At 36.5% G+C, this 19,406-nt stretch overlaps 1 protein-coding gene across 3 annotated transcripts in view; it reads left to right on the top strand.

The window, feature by feature from the left end:
- KLHL20 (kelch like family member 20) overlaps nucleotides 1–19,406 on the top strand; it is a 79,597-nt gene that overhangs the window by 6,092 nt on the left and 54,099 nt on the right. For 2 of the 3 annotated variants that reach the window (XM_068541264.1, XM_068541265.1), the window contains one exon: nucleotides 8,973–9,546. In XM_068541264.1, the coding sequence (XP_068397365.1) occupies nucleotides 8,973–9,546 (574 nt within the window). Of the gene's footprint in view, nucleotides 1–1,491; nucleotides 1,550–8,972; nucleotides 9,547–19,406 lie in introns of all 3 variants that reach the window. The other variant, XM_068541266.1, reaches the window with a different exon arrangement.

The raw sequence follows: 19,406 nt of genomic DNA on the forward strand, positions 1-19,406 counted from the left end.
ACAAGAAAAAAAATATTATACTTGATATCTTTAATATTCTTTGCATTTTGGGTTGGCTATGTAACACAGTGCTGCCAATGAAATGTCAGTGGAAGTTGCTGAGAGGTATCCTAGGGAGACTTGCTTTCCTGACATAAAGGGAGACCAGCTTGTTTGCATGGCCAATTGCCCTTTCTCCATCTTACCTTGATTGCTGGGCCAAGGCACCCAATGCTGACCCTCATTTCATCCAATAAACAGTGATGCCTTAAGGCTGAAGTATTCATGACCTACTTTCAGATTAAGGAATTAACCGCCTGGCTTTCTGGTATGGTAGGGAATGTACTGCCTAGTGGATGCTCTTCTAATAAGCCTCACTGGCACCTTGAGATGTTATTTCTGTTTTAAGGATTTGTATGCTCAAATCTCTAGCTCTCCCTATTCATGTGTGCTTAGGACTTTAAATGAGGGTCAACTCAGCTGAATCTTTTAAGAGCAGGCTGCTAATTTCCAAATTAAAACAAATGTTTGAAGTATAAAGGGAGAGATGCTCATTTGGTAGATACGGAGCACAATTCCAAGCTAAGGAGAGATTCTGCAGGTCTTTGGACTAAGAGATAAAACTTGATTATAAATGCTTTAGAAGGCTATGTTTTTCTAAACTTTTTATTGTGCTTGATTTCAAATTATCATAGCCACTTATAGAAAATGACTCTTTCCTCAATTAAGACTATTCCATTTGAAGTAGATCTGAGGAACGAGTGCCAAGATAGCTATGAAATTTAAGTTGACTCAAATATTTTGGGTATGTGGAAATGCTGTTATTAAATGTACTTAAGGAGGTACTAAAGTTGTAGCATTCCCTTAGTAAACATGAAGAATATTTAAGATCTTTTATTTGTTCTTTGGTTTGTTTCCTACATGCACGACTTGATTTTTCTATCATTCGAAATATCAGTATTCATGGGAATGACCCATCCATTTGTCTAGCCTGCATTTCCTTGACCTCCTAAATTCTTGGGACTTTTACCTTCACTCACTTCAAAAATTCATTTCCTACTATCACTCAGAAAATCTCTCTCTGAAATCATTTTAAGTCCTAATAACTTGTTTTCTGACCATAACCTCTTGAATGCCCATTCCAGCTGTTCTTTGACCTAATCATAATCAACATGCTTTTGTCTCTTGTGTTTTTACACAGTTTACTCCTGCAACCACTTCAACCATTTTCTAGCCACCACTCACTCAACTCCCGAGTGTGTCCATGGCATTTACCCATTCTAGATTAAGGCAGGCATTTATATTCTGTAATTTGGGCTGTTGATTACTGCTGGATAAAACCAGCCACAGGGAATTCATGCTACTGTATTCAGAGTCTTTAATATCATTCGGGCCAACAGTGTCATCCAACAGTATTTCTATGAGTCCCTAATCAATGCTTACTCATACTCCACAGTAGCTATTTCACATCCTTATCCATTCTTCTCATAATCCTCTTAACACTCCTTTCAGTGGCAGCAAGTGACCTGCTCCCCCAACTCCAAACTTCACAGAAAAAAGAGGCCATCAGGTATGAACTTCCTCAAGCTCCTGACACCTCCTTACCCAAAAATAAATGTGTCTGTTTCCACACTATGTTTCCTCCCACTGCCTTACTCTGACCTCTTATGGTGAGCCCTTCTTCCTTTTGTCTAAGATCCGTTCTTCTGTATTTTGTTTCTAAATACTCCCACTTTTCAAGAATTTTGCTCCATCATTTATTCTCTCCCTCTTTACATATATTTTAAAACTTCTCCCTCCTTCTGGTTCTTTGCATCAATATATAATCATTTTCCAGTTATTACTCTCTTTAAACAGACATAGTAGTTTATGTCTCTTTTCACAGCCAAGCTTCTTTCTAGAAATACTGTATACTCACTGTCTCTCTCTTCACCTTCATTGACGACTGCCATTGAATACCTCAGGTTTTTACTGAAAGTTTACGGATAATGAAGGAGGCCATAAAGGTTTGGCCATTCATTATTTTCTCACTGGCTGTTTCTCTCCTTAAATCACAACCTGCCACCAGTTTTAATCAGTCTCTGTTTCTTTTCCTTTCTAATTCTCTTTCTCTCCCTAAAACTTTCTCCCTTTGAAGTTACTGTTACTTTATTATACTGAGTAGTTTAGTTCTCTTTGTTACAATCTTGCTACCTCTAGAACAGAGGTTAAAAAACAAAATCCTCATATATCTTATAGGTAGTTCATATAAGTGCATGGCATAGTTTCACATAAGAGAGAGTGGTGGGGACTGTGGTGAACTAAGATTCCAAGCCCTCCTAATGATATTCAAATTCAATTTACATTTCAAAACAAACCAAAAAATACTGCAGACGAAGTACATCTAATGGTCTTTATCATCCCAAGGGGCCCTCACCTTGCGTTTTATATTTAAAAGGCCCAAATAGGTGTTTTCTTAAAAGCACCATCTGTCTCTGAAATAAACATTGCCCTTTCCCACAGAATGTGAAAGAATAATTGAAAAAATTTTAATAGCAGCTTTTTCCTTCCAATTATATGTAGAAATTCAAATGTAGTAATTAGTTTTTTTTGGTTTTTTTTTTTAGCTACGTCGGGTCTTCGTTGTGGCACACCGGCTTCTCTCTAGTTGTGGCATGCAGGTTTTCTCTCTACTTGTGGTGTGCGGGCTCCAGGGCATGTGGGCTCTGTAGGTTGCGGCCCCCGGGCTCTCTTGTTGAGGCGTGAGAGCTCGGTAGTTGTGGCGTGTGGGCTTAGTTGCGCCGCGGCATATGGAATCTTTGTTCCCCGACCAGGGATTGAACCCGGGTCCCCTGCATTGGAAGGCAGATTCTTTACCACTGGACCACCAGGGAAGTCCCTACAGTTTCTTAAAATGATTTCATACATAATGTCTGATTTTTTAGACTTACTGACATTTTGGTAAATGTGAATCCTTCTTGTTTTATTTCATTTTGTATGTTTGACAAGACTTCGCTCTTACTTTTTTTCTTTCCTCTATAGCTACATTTTGAATCATTACTTTCTCCATGTTGTTATTTCCTTTCAACTTAGGTCAACATAGTCTCTTTGTAAAAACCAACATTTTCCGCTAATAAAGAAATTTTATTTATTGGTCCAATTTATTAGCCAATTATTAGTCAAACTTTAATTTGTGTTAAAATAACCTGCTTGCTGAATGCAGACTCTGGAACTACACCCCCAGAGATATTGATTCTCTAGCCCCTCTTAAGAATCTGTGCTTTTACCAAGCACCCCCTCATAGCTGGTGTTAGAGAAACAGTATTTTAAAACTTAATGTAACAGCCTAACAGGAACTGGGCAATCAGCCATGAAGAAAGAGTATCTAGTCTTCTAACAACATTTTTACTTCATTTGAAAGAAAAGGCACAAATTCAAACCATAATTCTAAATCTATCAGTACCATATTTAGAAAATCTGATAATAATGGAGCAAGAACCTCTACATACAGGAGTAGTTGGCCAGTCAAAGCAAGGGCAATTTTCTGTATTAAAGTTGGTTAGTAAATTTAGAACATGTGGCTAATTTTACTGTTTCACATTTTAACTACTGTGTTTTTGGTATCAGAAAGTTTGGGGCTGAAAGTAACATAAAGTTTCTTGACTCAAACTGGCTTAATCGATATGGACATCTTTTATTTACATAACGAGAAGGCCATAGGTAGTGTGAGCTCCAGGGCTGGTCGATGCATGGCCTGATAGTACCTTCTTGGACCCAAGTTCTCTCTGTGTCTCCAGTGTAGCCTCTTCCCTATCAGCTTCATCCTGACCTAAAATTGCAAGAGAATTTGGGATTCATCCTTAAAGCTGGGGACTTGGTCAGCTTCCTGTGAAGTACATGGCTGGTAGAAAGAAGTAAGATTTTGTTAAGGTTTGAGAGAGTTGATGGTAAAATATGCCATTAATGGACTTTATCTTGAAGTTATGTTTTTCATAAGCACTTAATGAATACAAAATCTGCTAAACTGATTGGCAGATTTTATACCCTTTTGGTTTTAGAAAGACTGATTCTTTCCTAGAATTGGCAGTCCTTCCCCCCCCCCTTTTTTTTAACATCTTTATTGGAGTATAATTGCTTTACAATGGTGTGTTAGTTTCTGCTTTATAACAAAGTGAATCGGCTATACATATACATATATCCCCATGTCTCCTCCCTCTTGGTGCTGGGAAAACTGGACAGCTACATGTAAAAGAATGAAATTAGAACACTCCCTAACACCGTACACAAAAATAAACTCCAAATGAATTAAAGACCTAAATGTAAGACCAGACACTATAAAACTCTTAGAGGAAAACAGAGGAAGAACACTCTATGACATAAGTCACAGCAAGATCCTTTTTGACCCACCTCCTAGAGAAATGGAAATAAAAACAAAAATAAACAAATGGGACCTAATGAAACTTAAAAGCTTTTGCACAGCAAAGGAAAACATAAACAACATGAAAAGACAACGCTCACAATGGGAGAAAATATTTGCAAATGAAGCAATTGGCAGTCCTTTTGTGGGAGAAGGCAAAAGCTCTATTTGGTCTCCTTAGTTTGTTAACTGTGGATAGAGTCCAGAATAATCCTTCCACTTAGCTCCTTCAGCCTTAAAACATATGTAAATTAGTCTTGAAAATTAAGTTAATAAAAATGTTATTTGAGTTCAATTTCTTTATGTATATATTATATATATATATATATATACATATATACATATATATATATATATATATATATATATATTTGTAATGTCGTTAGTTCACTATTGGGATAGAAAAGCAAATAATTTCAGATCCTCTGGTTTCTCCAGATGAATTTTCACTTGGACAATCAGGCTTGCTCCCCCAAGCCTTTAATTAAAAGCTTTCCTAACCAAAAAAAAAAAAAAAAACACACACACAAAAAACAAAAACAAGAAAGCAAATGAACTTATTTACAAAATAGAAATTGACTCACAAACATAGAAAGCAAACTTACAGTTACCAAAGCGGATAGTGGAGGGGGGGGTTATAAATTAGGAGTTTAAGATTAACATATACACAGGATAAAATAGATAAACAATAAGGACATACTGTATAGCACAGGGAAATATATTCAATATCTTGTAATAACCTATAATGGGAAACAATCTGAAAAAGAACATATATATATATGTATACATATATGTATGTATAACTGAATCACTTTGCTCTACACCTGAAACTAACAACATTGTAAATTAACCATACTTCAATTTTTAAAAAGTGGTTAAAAAAAATAGCTTTCCTAGGGTTCTTTCCTCTTGCTGGGGAGCAGTTCACACTTTAGTTTACCACCCCACCCCTCAAATCATTAGAGTACTTAATCCATCAGACTCCAAACAAAGAAGTTGTGAATATAGATGTGACAAGGTATGAACACAACCTATTTCTGGGACACTTACTATAACTTCCCCTCAAAGATGCCCAGAAAAATGTACTGGGATGTATGGGGTGAGGTGGTGGGGGGAGAAAAAACAAACCATTTCTGCCAGTAGAACCCTTTGGATGTGATGAGACTGTTGGAGGATGTGGGCTTAGATTTTTTTTAAGTAAACATTTACAAAAACAAATAGCAGAACCACAGAAGAAATAACTTAATGTATAGAATTAAATATAACGTCTAGAATTAAATACAACTTCTCAGAAGATTTTAAATGAGGCACCCCTTATAGTCTCGGTGATCCTTGTTCTTGCTCCTTCTTATTCTCCTAAAAGAGCAGCGTAGTCCAGCCATGTGGCAGCGTGCTTGCCTTTTCTCCCTTCTAAGAACAACAACCACGTAAACCAGATTGCCAGGATCATTTCCGTTTCAAATGCTCCATCTAGTTGACCAAAACAGTTCAGGATAAAGCACTGACTTTGGAGTCAGAGGACCTACATTCAGACAAATCCCAACACTGTCATTTTCCTTGTGAGGTAAGTGTAATTATCCCCACAATTACAAATGATGAACTTGAGGATCAGAGAAGTTAAGTAATTTGCCCAAGATTATACCTAGTAAATGATGCAGCTAAGGTTTGAATCTATGTTTGCCTGGCTACAAACTGGGCATTCTTTCAAGAGAACCAGACAAGAAAGTTTGGAGGGTATAGTTTATTTTGGCAGGAAGAAAAGCTGAATTTATTTGACAGCTATTTAATGAGCACTGGATCCACATGTTGAAGGATAGCATTGAGTAAAAGAGAACAGAGGCCTTGTTTTCATGGAGCTTATGTTCTGGTTGGGAGAGAAAGCCAATACATTATATCAGGAGGTAATTATTTAAGAAGAAAAATTAAGCACAGTAAAGGGTATAGGGTAGTAGAAGTAAGAGATGCTGTTTCGTATAAGGTGGTCTGATAAGTTGACATTTGAACAGAAATCTGAAAGAAATAAGGGAATGAGCTCTGCAGATATTTGGGGAAGAACCTTTCAGGAAGAAGGATTAAGGCTCTGAAGCAAGAGAGGCCTTGGCATGTCCCAGAAATAGCAAGGAAGTCTGTGTGACTAGAGAACCATGAGTAAGGGGAAAGTGGGAGATGAATTCAGAGAGTTAGCCAGGGGAGGAGTCATATAGAAGTTCGTAAACTCTATAGGCTTTGTTTTTTGCCACTGATATGAGTGTTTAAAGGATTTTGAGCAGAGGAATGGTGTAGTCTGACTTTTCTAAAGGATCATTTTGATTGTTTAGAGAAGAGAATATAAATCAGCAAAGGTGGAAGCAAGCAGACCACTTATGAGGCTATTATCATATAAAGAAGTGTGAGGATACCCTGAATTAGGGTGGGACTAGTGGAAAGGTAAAGAAATGGTTGGATTCTAGGTATTATTTGGAGGTAGAATGACAGAATTTGCTGATGGATTGGGTTTGAGGGTATGTGGAAGGGAAGGGGCTCCAAGATTATTGGCCTGGGACTTCCCTAGTGGCTCAGTGGTTAAGAATCTGCCTGTCAATGCAGGGGACACAGGTTCGAGCCCTGGTCCGGGAAGATCCCACATGCTGCGGAGCAACTAAGCCTGCAGACCACAACTACTGAGACCACGTGCCACAACTACTGAAGCCCGCGTGCCTAGAGCCTGTGCTCCGCAACAAAGAGTGGCCCCCACTCGACACAACTAGAGAAAGCCTATGTGCAGCAACGAAGACCCAGTGCAGCCAAAAATAAATTAATCAATTAATTAATTTTTTTAAAAAAAGATTTTTGGCCTGAGCAGCTGGAACAATGAAACTGCCTTTTACTGATCTGGGGAAGACTAGAGGAGAGACATATACTTGTACAAAAGTAGAGAGTCAAGGAATCAGTTTTAGATATATCATTAAGATAAATTGAGTTTGAGTGATGGTGGGACATTCGTATGGATCCAAATTCGGGATTTATCCAGGTAGGAGTTAAGAATCCTTTAGCCATTGACATATGGGTGATGGGAACCATGAGATTAAATGCACTTCCCCAAGAATGTGTATAGAGAGAAGATAAAACAGAACTTTTGAGAATGACCACATTTAAGAGAATTCCTTCCAAGTTTGCAAACCAGACAGTTGATAAGAATAGAGAAATTACCGATTCTTGAAAGTCAGAATCTATACAATCTAATACAATCGTAAGTGTTTTATTTGCATACTGTTTTTTTAAAAAAAAAAAGTAGATATGTAGAAATTAGCTTCCATATTGTACTTAGGTGAAATAAAAAATTGTTTATGTCTGAGTTCAACAGTACCATCTGTGTACATAATTAAGGTCACAACAAAAACTCTTTAATTTCAACATACAATGTCAGTATTATAATGGAAAATTTTTAAATGGTCTTGTCTTTAATGGTGGTTCTTTTTTAAAGCTTGAGTGTACCACTGTTAACCACGTGATTTATTATTTCAGCATCTACTACAAACAAGAGACCATTAAGTACTGTGGCTAAAAGCTTTTTTGCTTGTTTACATGGGTGGTAAAAATTATCCTTTAACTGCTCAGTTTTACGTTTCAGTTTTAAATTGTCAAGCATAAACAGTGCTGTTTCTACCAGATGTCAGGAATTATGAACAGTTTGTACTATAGAATACAGTTACCTGTAGGCTGAGGCCAAGCATAGAAATATTGAATTTATAAGTACTTGGGAAAAACAGGTTGCTGCTGAAGAAAGGAAGAGCTAAGTGTAGTTTCTTCTTCCTAAAATGCCCTTTTAGATTCTCCTCTCCTTCCCTGGGGATTCTGTCAACACTCTAGTGTTTTATTATACTGTCGGTTTTGTCAGTGCTACAGCTTTAGGGGTAGTAAACTGATACTGTCTCTTGCAGGCCAGTATTAGACTATCTCAGTACAGTCATAGATGATTAGTTTCTGAGACTCATATGAGTCAGAAGACTGCTTAGTAAGTAGAGGATCAGAAACAGAAGTATAACGATCTGAAGCATGTGTGTAGGATATTTCACCTAAGCTCTGGAAAAACGCAATGTAATATTCCTACTTCACACACAAAAAAATACATACCTTTGTAATAACCTGATAGCTTATGCCAGTCAGGTCTATGTTCCAGTATAAACAAATAACTATAGATTTTGCCTTTCTGAACCACATTTTTTATCCTGGTTGCCCCCTTTCTGGCTATTCATGTGTTTCTCCTTCTAGATAATTAGGTTCCCCGATTGCCTCTTTATATTTCTTTGAATTTTCCTCAGTCCATAGCAAAATGCTTTGTAAAATATAAGAACTAGTAAATATTTGTTAAAAGCATAGTTATCATCTTAATTGAGGGGCATAGATTCTCTTTTTTCTCCATGTTGATAGATACAGTGTGATGATTATGAAAACCCAAATATCTTAGTTCTAATTATTTGTCAATAATTTAAGTTTGTGGCATTTACCTAGTAAGTTAGCACCTGAATTTCTACATACAAAATACATGTGAAATGCAGGAATGAGCTTCTAAAAATATTCCCATCTTCTCTTCTCTCTCCCACCCCCATCTCTGTAGGTGTACCAACATTCGACCAGGAGAGACTGGAATGGATGTAACAAGCCGCTGCACCCTTGGAGACCCCAACAAACTGCCAGAAGGGGTTCCCCAACCTGCCCGCATGCCCTATATCTCAGACAAGCACCCTCGACAAACCTTGGAAGTGATTAACCTTCTGAGAAAGCACCGGGAGCTGTGCGATGTGGTGCTAGTTGTGGGCGCTAAGAAGATATATGCCCATCGAGTCATTTTGTCAGCCTGTAGTCCCTACTTCCGAGCTATGTTTACAGGAGAATTGGCAGAGAGCCGTCAGACGGAAGTTGTGATCCGAGACATAGATGAGAGGGCTATGGAACTACTGATAGACTTTGCATATACCTCCCAGATAACTGTGGAAGAGGGCAATGTTCAGACCCTTCTGCCAGCTGCTTGCCTCCTTCAGCTGGCAGAAATACAGGAAGCCTGTTGTGAATTCTTAAAGAGACAGTTAGATCCTTCTAACTGCCTGGGCATTCGGGCTTTTGCTGACACACATTCATGTCGTGAGTTGCTAAGGATAGCAGACAAGTTCACTCAACATAACTTTCAAGAGGTGAGTTGTACTTGGTGGTTTGATGCATTCACAATGTATTTGTCAGGAGAACAATATGGGTTCACTATTGTGCTAACATATACCTGTTAGGTATTTACTGCTAATTCTAACTCATAATATCAAAGAAATGTTATAAATACTAAGCCTGGTTTTTATTTTAGAGGACAATTTTGTGTTCTGTTAGCAAAACTAAAGTTTTCAGGGATTGATTTCCCTAGACATATTCATAAAAGGCTAATTTATAAGCCAGAATACAGTTTATTACTGATAGGATACTTGGTATTGGTCATTTTTATAAAGCACTTCCTTCCTGATTATATGATTGTTCAGCAGAATAAATTGTAGATTAGAGATTATTTGAACTAATAATCAGAAAAATGAAATTGGATGTTATTAGAAGGATTTTTTTATTAAACCTGTTATTTTTCATTTATTCATTCATTTAATAAGTATTTGTAAAGCTACTATACTTCAGCCACTGTGCTTGGGAACAAAGGCTACAGTAATGAACAAGATGCCTAGGGTGTCTGCTTCTAGTGGAAATTATAATCTAGCAGGGAAGATAGCCATTGAATTCATAATTACATAAATAAATAATTACAGTTAATGGGTGCTACAGAGAAGAAGCCCTGGATGATTTAACAGTGTATTACAGAGAGATTTAACTTTGGTTCTGGAACAGTTCATACAAAATTCTGAAACATGAAGCGTAACAAGTTCAAGGAACTGAAAGAAACCCAGTGAGATCCAGAGGGCAAAAGGGAGGATGTAACATAATGATTTTACAGAAAGAATAGAGCCAGATCACAATGGAGTTAATAGACCATGTTAAGAATTTGAAATGTAATCTTAAGACCAATAGAAAACCATTAAAAGGGCTTTCCTGGTGGTGCAGTGGTTAAGGATCCGCCTGCCAATGCAGGAGACATGGGTTCGAGCCCTGGTCTGGGAAGATCCCACATGCTGTGGAGCAACTAAGCCTGTGCACCACAACTACTTAACCTGTGCTCTAGAGCCCTGAGCCACAACTACTGAAGCCCGCACGCCTAGAGCCCATGCTCTGCAACAAGAGAAGCCACTGCAGTGAGAAACCTGAACACCACATGAAGAGTAACCCCTGCTCGCCGCAACTAGAGAAAGCCCACGCACAGCAACGAAGACCCAACACAGCCAAAAATAAATAAATAAATAAATTTATTTTAAAAAAGAAAAGAAAACCATTAAAGGGTTTTAAGCAAAGGAAAGACATGGTTCATTTTATTCCTTAATACCACTCTTCTGTCCAACAGGATAACTTCCAATGGATCAAAGATTTAAAAAATACAAAGTGAAACCATGAAAATAGTAGCAGATGACATGAAGCAATTCCTTTATAATCTTGAAATGAAGAAGGCCTGTGTAATTGACTAACCCAGAAAGCATAGAAGAAAATATTGATAGATTTAACTATATAAAAATTAAAAATTTCTGCATGGTAAAACAAAACAATATCAAGACAAAAATCAAAGACAAACTGGGGGAAAATATTTTCAATTCATATTACAGACGATATATCCTTAATACATCAAGAGCTCCTATTGGTCAATAACCTAGACCAGTGACCTAACAGAAAAATGGGCAGTAAACAAGAAGTTCAGATTGCCCTTAAACATATGAAAATCTGCTCAAGTTTGTTCATAATAACTGAAAAACGAATTAAAACTATACCACAGTACTATTTTTTATCTATCAGATTACAAATTTGTAATCTATCAGATTGCAAGTATCCAGAAGTTTGATTACACACCCTGTTGACAAGACCATGGAGAAATATCTACACTGCTAGTGTAAGTATAAATTGATATAACCCCTCTATAAGGAAATTGGGCAGTATATCAAAATTACACACTTTTTGTTCACACTCTTTGACTCGGCAGTCTCATTTCTGGGAATCTGTACTAGAAATGAAATGGAGAGGGGAACAATTTGAGGAGGTAAAATCATGGGTTCCATTTTAGATATATTCAGTTTGAAATGCCTGTGAGATAGCTAAATAGAGACACTGAGCAGCTCACTGTTTATATGCATCTGTATCTTAGAAAAGAGGCTAGGCTGAGATTAAAATTTAGGAGTCATCAACATAGTAATGAAGTCATAATAATTAAACTATGGCTTAACCCTTTTTAGGCAGGATATAACCCTGAAGCCATAAAAGAAAATTGATATATTTGTATATAAATTTAAAACTTTTAAATATTTTATATAAATATAAAACTTTTTTTACAAAAAGCACCATAAACAAGGTTAAAAGAATCAATGCCAATGAGATCACCTAGTAGGAAGAGAGAAGAGAAAAGCCCTAAAATTTTTCCAAATATTGAAGGATGATTAGTGAAAAAGCAACTGACAAAGGAAGCTGGGAATAACTAGCGTAGAGAAAGGAGGAAAACCAGCAACGTGGGGGTCATGAAATGCAAAGGAAGGGATTGATTAAGGAGGATACACACACACACATACACACACACACAGACACACATACACATACACACACACACACACATACATACAGTTGGCTTTCCATATTTGCTGGTTCTGCATTCACAGATTCAACCAACTGTGGATCAAAAATTTGAAAAAAAATTCCATAAAGTTCCCAAAGATAATGTTTGAATTTGTCAGGTGCTGGCAACTATTTACATAACATTTACATTGTATTAGGTATTATAAGTTAACCTAGAGATGATTTAAAGTATATGGGAGGATTGTGTAGGTTATTATGCAAATACTGTGCCATTTTATATGAGTCTTGAGCATCCATGAATTTTGGTATCCTGGGGGCACAGGGGAGTGGGGTGGAGGGCAATCCTGGAACCAATCCTCCTCAGATACCAATGGATAACTATTTATGCTGGAACAGCCAGGTAGTTTCCAAAATTTAATATTAGAATCATTGGCTTTAAGAAATATTAAAACAGGGGCTTCCCTGGTGGCGCAGTGGTTAAGAATCCGCCTGCCAACGCAGGGGACACGGGTTCGAGCCCTGGTCCCGGAAGATCCCACATGCCGCGGAGCAGCTGGGCCCGTGAGCCACGATTACTGAGCCTGCGCGTCTGGAGCCTGTGCTCCGCAACAAGAGAGGCCGCGATAGTGAGAGGCCCGTGCACTGCAATGAAGAGTGGCCCCCACTTGCCACAACTGGAGAAAGCCCTCGCACAGAAACGAAGACCCAACACAGCCATAAATAAATAAATAAATAAATAATTTACCAAAAAAAAAAAAATATTAAAACAATACAAACAGTTTGGAACTAAAGAAGGAATAGATCAGTGGCGCTGAGAAGGGTCCAGAAGTAGATGTTTCAAGTCAGTGGAGGAAAGTAAAATTGTTTAATATGTGTCTTTAGTAAAACTGGTGATTTGGGGAAAAAATAAATTCTTTAAACAGATGGAATTCCCAACTGATAAATAAATTAAACCTAAAAAATTAAATTCTAAAAGTACTAGAAGAAAGCATTAGTAGGCTGGGGGTAAAAACGGCCTTTCTAAGCAGGATATAATCCAGAAGCCATATAGAAAGATTGATAAATTTGATTGCATAAAAATTAAATATTGTTCATAGCAACAGTAACAACCAATAAAGCACCATAAACTAAATTAAGTAATGCCAAACTCAGAAAACCTATTTTGCGCATATGTGTCAGAAAAAACACTAATTCCCATTAAGACTCATACAAATTCAAATACAAATGAGAAAAACCATAAAAAATACATTAGAAAAATAGGCAAAGGATATGAATAAGCGATGTGTAAAAAAGATATTCAGGTGTAAAATAAACATATGAAAGGATACTCACCATTACACATAACTAAAGAAACATACATCAAAACATTTCTTAACCTATCAGATTGGAAAAATAATTTTTAAACTTTATTTGAAAAAAATTCAAATGTATAAAAAATTGTGGGAAAAAGAAAACTTTCACGTACCCTTTACCAAGATTCACCACTTGTTAACATTTTGCCACATTTTCTCTATCATTTTGTCCTTATTATATAAATATTTTTCTTTCAATAATTTGAGAGTATACTGCATACATCATATTCCTTTACCCCTGAATGCTTCAATGTGTATAATCCCTTATTGGTCGTATCATTTGCAAATATTTTCTCCCATTCAGTAGGTTGTCTTTTCGTTTTGTCGATGGTTTCCTTTGCCGTGCAAAGGCTTTTAAGTGTAATTAGGTCCCATGTGTTTATTTTTGCTTTTATTTCCTTTACTTTAAGAGACGCATCCAAAAAAATATTGCTGCAATTGTGTCAAAGAGTGTTCTGCCTGTGTTTTCCTCTAGGAGTTTCATAGTATCTGGTCTTACATTTAGGTCTTTAATCCATTTTGAGGGGTTTTTAAAACATTTTTTTCAAAAGTAGCGAGCTTAATTCATAGTATTATTCATAGAACTTTTGTGGGGGGGGTTGTTTATTTTTTTAATTTTTATTGAAATATAGTTGACTTACAATGTTGTGTTAGTTTCAGATGTACAGTAAAATGATTCAGTTACTATTCTTTTTTACATTCTCTTCCATTGTAAGTTATTACAAAATATTGAGTATAGTTTCCTGTGCTAGACAGTAGGTCCTTGTTGGTTATCTATTTTATATACAGTAGTATGTTTATTTGAATCCCAAACTCCTAATTCATTTTGAGTTTATTTTTCTATATGGTGTTAGAGAATGTTCTAATTCTCTTTTATGTAGCTGTCCAGTCTTCCCAGCACCACTTATTGAAGAGACTGTCTTTTCTCCATTGTATATTCTTGCCTCCTTTGTTGTAGATTAATTGACTATAATGGCGTGGGTTTATATCTGGCCTTTCTGGCCTGTCCCATTGATCTATGTGTCTGTTTTTGTGCAAGTATCATACTGTTTTGATTACTGTAGCTCTGTAGGAGAATCTGAAGTCAGGGAGCATGATTCCTCCAGCTCTGTTCTTTTTTCTCCAGATTGTTTTGGCTATTCGGGGTCTTTTGTGTTCCCATACAAATTTTTAAATTATTTGTTCTGGTTCTGTGAAAAATGCCATTGGTCATTTGATAGGGGTTGCATTGAATCTGTAGATTACCTTGGGTAGTGTGGTAATTTTAACAATATTGATTCTTCCAATCCAAGAACACAGTATATCTTTCCATCTGTTTGTGTTGTGTTCAGTTTCTTTCATCAGCGTCTTACAGTTTTCAGAGTACAGGTCTTCTGCCTTCTCAGGTAGGTTTATTACTAGGTATTTTATTCTTTTCAATGTGATGATAAATGGGATTGTTTCCTTAATTCCTCCTTCTGATACTTCATGTTAGTGGACAGAAATGCAACAGATTTTTGTCTATTAATTTTGTACCTGCAACTTTACCAAATTCTTTGATGAGTTCTAGTAGTTTTCTTGAGGCATCTTTAGGATTTTCTATGTATAGTATCATGTCATCTGCAAACAATGACAGTTTTACTTCTTCCTTTCCAATTTGGGTTCCATTTATTTCTTTTTCTTCTCTGATTGCTGTGGCAAGGACTTCCAAAACTATGTTGAATAAAAGTGGTGAGAGACTTCCTTGGTGGCACAGTGGTTAAGAATCTGCCTGCCACTGCAGGGGACACGGTTTGATCCCTGGTCCAGGAAGATCCCACATGCCACAGAGCAACTAAGCCCACTACTAAGCAACTAAGTTGCACCACAACTACTGAGCCTGCGCTCTAGAGCCCACGTGCCACAAGTACTGAAGCCCACATGCCTAGAGCCCGTGCTCTGCAACAAGAGAAGCCACCGCAATGAGAAGCCTGTGCACCACAATGAAGAGTAGCTGCTGCTCGCCACAACTAGAGAAAAGCCCATGCAGCAATGAAGACCCAACGCAGCCCAAAAAAATAAATTAAAAAAGTGGTGAGAGAGGGCATCCTTGTCTTGTTCCTGATCTTAGAGGAAACGCTTTCAGCTTTTCACCATTGAGGATGCTGTTAGCTGTAGGTTTCTCATATATGTAGCCTTTATTATACTGAAGTATGTTCCCTCTATGCCCACTTTCTGGAGAGTTTTTATTTTATCATAAATCGATGTTGAATTTTATCAAAAGCTTTTTCTGCATCTTTTGAGATGATTGTATGGTTTTTACTCTTCAGTTTGTTAACATGGTGTATCACATTAATTTGCAGATATTTAAAAATCCTTGCATCCCTAGGATAAATCTCACTTGATCATGGTGTGTGATCCTTTTAATGTACTGTTGGATTCAGTTCGCTAGTATTATTTTGTTGAGGATTTTTGCATCTGTGTTCATCAGTGATATTGGCCTGTAATTTTCTTTTTGTGTGTGATATCTTCGTCTGGTTTTGGTGTCAGGCATCAGCCATCAGGTATGATGGCTTCATAGAAGAGTTTAGAAGTGTTCTTTCCTCTGCAATTTTTTGGAATAGGATAGGTGTTAAGTCATCTCTAAATGTTTGGTAGAATTCACCTGTGAAGCTCTTTGGTCCTTGACTTTTGTTTGTTGGGAGATTTTAAATTACTGATTCAATTTCAGTACTGTTTCAATTTCTGTTTCTTCCTGGTTCAGTCTTGGGAGATCGTACCTTTCTAAGAATTTGTCCACTTCTTCTAGGTTGTGCATTTTATTGGCATAGAGTCGTTCATAGTAGTCTCCATGATCCTTTGTATTTCTGTGGTGTCAGCTCTAACTTCTCCTTTTTCATTTCAGATTTTATTGACTTGGGCCCTCTCCCTTTTTTTCTTTTTCTCTCTCTCTTTTTTAATTGAAGTGTAGTTGATTAACAATGTTGTATTAGTTTCTGGTGTACAGCAAAGTGATTCAGTCTATATATATATATCAATTTTATATATCTATATATTCAGTTCTTTATGAGATTCCCTTTCATTTTGGTTATTACAAGATACTGAATATAGTTCCCTGTGCTATACCATAGCACCTTGTTGTTTATCTAGTTTATATATAGTAGGGTATATCTGTTAATTCCAAACTCCTAATTTATCCCTTCCCCATCCTTTCCACTTTGGTAACCATAAATTTGTTTCCTATGTCTGTGAGTCTGTTTCTATTTTGTAAATAAGTTCATTTGTATCATTTTTTTAGATTCCACATATAAGTGATATCATATAATATTTGTCTTTGTCTGGCTTACTTCACTTAATATGATAATCTCTAGATCCACTCGTGTTACTGCAAATGGCATTATTTCATTCTTTTTTATGGCTGAGTAATATTCCATTATATATAATGGAATATATATAATATAGGGTATACATACATATTATATATATACACCACATCTTCTTTATCCATTCATCTGTTGATGGACACTTAGGTTGCTTCCATGTCTTGGCTATTGTAAATAGTGCAGCTCTGAACATAGGGGTGCATGTGTCTTTTTGAATTAGAGTTTCTGTCTTTTCTGGATATATGCCCAGGAGTAGGATTGCTGGATCGTATGGTAACTCTATTTTTAGTTTATTAAGGAACCTCCATACTCTCCATAGTGGCTGCATCAATTTACATTCCCACCAACAGTGTAGGAGGGTTCCCTTTTCTCCACATCCTCTCCAGCATTTATTATTTGTAGACCTTTTAATGATGGCCATTCTGACCATTGTTATGATACCTCATTGTAGTTTTGGTTTGAATTTCTCAATAGCAGTGTGGATATCTTTTCATGTGCCTGTTGGCCATCTGTATGTCTTTGTTGGAGAAATATTTATTTAGGTCCTCTGCCTACTTTTTGATCGGGTTGTTTGTTTTTTTTTTTTTGATATTGACCTGTATGAGCCGTTTGTATATTTTGGAAATTAAGCCCTTGCCAGTTGCATCATTTGCAAATATTTTCTCCCATTCTGTTGGTTGTCTTTCTGTTTTGTTTATGGTCTCCTTTGCTGTGCAAAAGCTTGGAAGTTTAATTAGGTCCAATTTGATTATTTTTGTTTTTATTTCTGTTGCCTTGGGAGACTGACCTAAAAACATATTTGTACGATTTATATCAGAGAATGTTTTGCCTATAATCTCTTCTAGGAGTTTTATGGTGTCTTGTCTTATGTTTAAGTCTTTAAGCCATTTTGAATTTATTTTTGTGTATGGTGTGAGGGTGTGTTCTAACTTCACTGATTTACTTGTGGGTGTCCAACTTCTCCAGCACCACTTGCTGAAGAGACTGTCTTTTTCCCATTGTATATTTTTGCCTCCTTTGTCGAAGATTAATTGACCGTAGCTGTGTGGGTTTATTTCTAGACCCTCTGTTCTGTTCCATTGATCCATATGTCTGTTTTTGTGCCAATACCAATATAGTTTTGGTATATTGGTATATATATTGGTATATATAGTTTTGGTATATTGGTATATATACCAGTATAGTTTTTCTGAAGTCTGGGAGGGTTATGCCTCCAACTTTGCTCTTTTTCCTCAGGATTGCTTTAGCAGTTCTAGATCCTCTGTAGTTCCTTATATTTATATATTTTATGATTATTTTTTCTAGTTTTGTGGAAAATGCCATTGGTATTTTGATAGGGATCACATTAAATCTGTAGCTTCCATTGGGTAGTATGGCCATTTTAACAATATTAATTCTTCCAAGAGCATGGGATATCTTTCCATTTCTTTGAATCATCTTCAGTTTCCTTTATTAATGTTTTATACTTCTCAGCATGTAAGTCTTTCATCTCGTTGGTCAGGTTTATTTCTAAATATTTTATTATTTTTTTGATGTTATTTTCAAAGGGATTTTTTTTTTTACTTTTTCTTTCTGATATTTCATTGTTAGTGTAAAGAATGCAAGATTTCTGTATGTTAATCCTGTATCTTGCTACCTTGCTGAATTCGTTTATCAGTTCTAGTGGTTTTTGTGTGGAGTCTTTAGGGTTTTGTATATATAGTATCATGTCATCTGCATATAATGACAATTTTACCTCTTCCCTTCTGATTTGGATACCTTTTATTTCTTTTTCTTGTCTTATTGCTGTGGCTAGGACTTCCAATACTATGTTGAATAAAAGTGGCAAGAGTGGGCATCCTTATCTTGTTCCAGATTTTAGCAGAAAGGATTTCAGCTTTTCAGTGTTGAGAATTATGTTGGCTGTGAGTTTGTCATAAATAGCTTTTATTATGCTGAGATATGTTCCCTCTGCACTCACTTTGGTGAGAGTTTTTATCATGAATGGGCGTTGAATTTTGTCAAATAGTTTTTCTGCATCTACTGAGATGATCATGTGGTTTTTGTCTTTTGTTGATGTAGTGTATCACATTGATTGATTTGCTGAACCACTCTTATGACCCTGGGATGAATCTAACTTCATCATGATGTATGACCCTTTTTATGTGTTGTTGGATTTGGTTTGCTAATGTTTTGTTCAAGATTTTGGCATCTATATTCGTCAAAGGTATTGGCCTGTAATTTTCTTTTTTGGTAGTGTTTTTGTCTGGTTTTGGTATCAAGGTGATGATAGCTTCATAGAATGACTTAGGGAATGTTCTGTCCCCCTTAATCTTCTGGAAGAGTTTAAGAAGGATTGTTATATAAGTTCTTTTTATGTTTGGTGGAATTCCCCAGAGAAGCCATCCAGTCCTGGACTTTTGTCTGCAGGGAATTTTTGGTTTGGGACTTTTTTTTTCTTTTGTTTTTTTTTTTTAAATTACAGATTCTATTTAAATTCCAGTGATTGGTCTGTTCAAATCATCTATTTCTTCTTTTTTTTAAAAAAAATAATTAATTAATTAATTTCTTTTTGGCTGCATTGGGTCTTTGTTGCTGCACACAGGCTTCTCATTGCGGTGGCTTCTCTTGTTGCGGAGCACGGGCTCTAGGCGCACGGGCTTCAGTAGTTGTGGCACATGGGCTCAG

Source organism: Eschrichtius robustus, chromosome 3, assembly GCF_028021215.1.
Source record: "Eschrichtius robustus isolate mEscRob2 chromosome 3, mEscRob2.pri, whole genome shotgun sequence".
In the NCBI taxonomy this organism is placed as follows: domain Eukaryota; kingdom Metazoa; phylum Chordata; class Mammalia; order Artiodactyla; family Eschrichtiidae; genus Eschrichtius; species Eschrichtius robustus.